The sequence below is a fragment of the Vicia villosa genome, linkage group LG7 (assembly GCF_029867415.1).
Source record: "Vicia villosa cultivar HV-30 ecotype Madison, WI linkage group LG7, Vvil1.0, whole genome shotgun sequence".
Taxonomy (NCBI): Eukaryota; Viridiplantae; Streptophyta; class Magnoliopsida; order Fabales; family Fabaceae; genus Vicia; species Vicia villosa.
The window spans coordinates 133,795,121-133,798,013 of NC_081186.1; the positions used below are offsets into that span (position 1 = coordinate 133,795,121).

Sequence of the window (2,893 nt, forward strand, 5' to 3'; positions counted from 1 at the left end):
AATATAAGTATAAAATATAAGCTCAAGCATTTATCTTGTAAAAACTTGAAAATTAGATTTGTCAAACAAACAAAATCCGTAGTGGTTAAAAAGAAACGAAAAAATTATGCAATTATATTTATGGTTGATCATGTCTTGTTGACAACTTGCACTATAGACGACCGTAGACACATTAGGATGTCTAAGACTGTTTAGCAATGAATTGATGTAACTACAAAACAAGTAATAATCAGAAATGGTCTTTCAGTTATGCCTTGTGAACATACATTAGTGACGTTACGCTTGCATACAATTAATTACTCAAAAAGTTTCCACATTCCACCAACTACTGTTGATAATTAAATATCCAGAAATTTGACAGTTTAAACTAATCTTAATTTTGATTTAGTCCAAAACTTTCCATTTTAATATTTGATTAACTTTGGTGCGGAGAATTAGCATGGTAGTTGTTAAAGAATGGTTCTTCATTTAATAAAAAATTAATTACGGTAAAGATCAAATGCAAACCACTTCAATGTTTTTACCTTATAAATAGCAAGCTATACATGCAACATAACTCAATTCTCACAAGAAAACAATAACTTCCATAATAACAAGAATCATTAAAGAGTAGTAGTGAGTTGCAAAATGAAAGTTCTTTACTTCCTTGTTAGCATCTTGGCTTTGACATCTTCTGTTTCCTTTGCCTATGACCCAAGTCCTCTCCAAGACTTTTGTGTTGCAATCAAAGATCCTAAAGATGGTGGTATGTATAGATTTCTGAAAAATCTAACTATTTTCTTTTATTTTTTTAATTAGCTACTGTTGAGATTATAATTTTTTTACCATATTACATCTATGCCTCGATAATTTGCAGTATTTGTGAATGGAAAGTTTTGTAAAGATCCAGCGCTAGTTAAAGCTGAAGATTTCTTTGAACATGTTGAACCTGGGAATACTTCAAATGCATTGGGCTCTCAAGTGACTGCAGTCGCAGTAGATCAACTATTCGGATTAAACACACTCGGTATTTCTTTGGCTCGCATTGATTTTGCACCCAAGGGTTTAAACCCACCCCACACTCACCCTCGAGGCACAGAGATTCTTATAGTTCTTGAAGGTACTCTTTATGTTGGATTTGTCACTTCCAATCAAGATAAGAACCGTCTCTTCACCAAAGTGCTCAACAAGGGTGATGTGTTTGTGTTTCCAATCGGTCTCATTCACTTTCAACAAAATGTTGGATATGGAAATGCAGTTGCTATTGCTGGACTTAGCAGTCAAAATCCAGGAGTTATTACCATTGCAAATGCCTTGTTTAAATCTGATCCTTCTATTTCTGATGAAGTTCTTACCAAAGCTTTTCAAGTGGATAAGAGTATAATTGATTATCTTCAAAAACAGTCTTGGTATGACAACAACTAGATTGAGAGCATGATTAATTAGTCATTTCATTTTGAATGAATTATTGACTATAAATCTTCACTCACCGAATACAACCGACCTTATCTACGTACTTTTATATTTAATGTAATAAATAAAATGCATGTGAGGAATATTTAATCCCACATCTGCTTTATTTGAAATTCATTTTTGTTCAATAAATATTTTTCTATCATATTGGGAGTTACAAGGATTTTTGAGTACTAACATATATTTTTCTACCTTATTTAGAGTGTTTGAAGAAGGGTAGAGAGACGAATGATTTTACTATAGCTAGATTATTGTTGTTCTAAACAGTTTTTTTTTTGTATTGGATGTATTTGTGTAGACTGGTCTTTTTAAGGTGTTGTGTATCATCATCATGAAGTGTTTATTGTTGTTAATTTAGGCAATTTCTTAATCCATCCGACCTTGATATTCTTAGGCACTTAGCGCAATTCCATTTATGTCTTCTGCTTTCGAAGATACATATTCGGACGCACCTTTTTTGGCCAAAATTTGGTTTTTTCCAGAGCTACGTCTACCAAAGTATTTTAAACTAGTAAACGTCGGAAATAACTTCAAAATAATTCAGTTTAGGGAACATAGTAGGAAAACGATGCCAAGAACATACAATATTAGGGAACATAATGGGAAACAAGAAGAACAACAAGGATTTGGTTATAACTGTTATTCTTTACTTTCTCTTTGAATCAGAATTACAAGTTTTATAAGAATAACAAATAACCCTCTCACACTAAATTAGGATTTTTCGTATGCATTAATGAGAGACTAGTATGCTATTTATAATAAACCTAACATACTAAACTAATGGGCTTTTTCACAAATATCCATTACAAGCTAACTTAGGGTACAAGCTAACTTAAAGTTCAAGCTAACATTTTGACAAACAGGCCCAATAAGAAATACTAACAACCCTAACATTTTGACACTCACATACTATAACACACTTCGACAACAACATATAGGTCTTCGATAGCAGTATGCGAACAAGCTTCGACCTCATGCATATTCTGTGTCGAACCAGAAGCTACCCTTCGACATGATAGAGTTCGATCTAATCCTCACAAATATCCACATTGGAATAAACTCAATAGTATCAAAGACCCAACTAGCTTTCTTCAAGCAACTTTATCAACTACATATAGTGGAAAAAACTGGCAACTTGGCAATGTCTTGGTGATCATATCAGCAGCATTATGATCTGTCTAAGCCTTCAACACTTGGACTTCTCCACGCTCGATTAGTCCTCCGATGAAATGCAACCTCACATCAATGTGCTTGGTTTGCTCATGATATGTTGAGTTCTTTGACAGGTGTATAGCACTTTAACTATCACATTTAACAGTGATACATTAGTCTTGAAGTTTCATCTCCTTCACAAAGCCTTCAAGCCACCATTCTTCTTTCACAGCTTCAGCGAGGATAATATATTCTGCTTTAGAGGTTGATAAAGCAACAAGCTTCCGAA

At 33.5% G+C, this 2,893-nt stretch overlaps 1 protein-coding gene across 1 annotated transcript; it reads left to right on the top strand.

The window, feature by feature from the left end:
* The first annotated feature begins 552 nt into the window (after nt 1–552).
* LOC131618575 (germin-like protein subfamily 1 member 7) lies at nt 553–1,594 on the top strand. Its single transcript, XM_058889768.1, has 2 exons — nt 553–745; nt 857–1,594. The coding sequence occupies exons 1-2, from the start codon at nt 628–630 to the stop codon at nt 1,402–1,404; spliced, it is 666 nt and encodes a 221-aa protein (XP_058745751.1). The 5' UTR covers nt 553–627; the 3' UTR covers nt 1,405–1,594.
* The last annotated feature ends 1,299 nt before the right edge of the window (nt 1,595–2,893 follow it).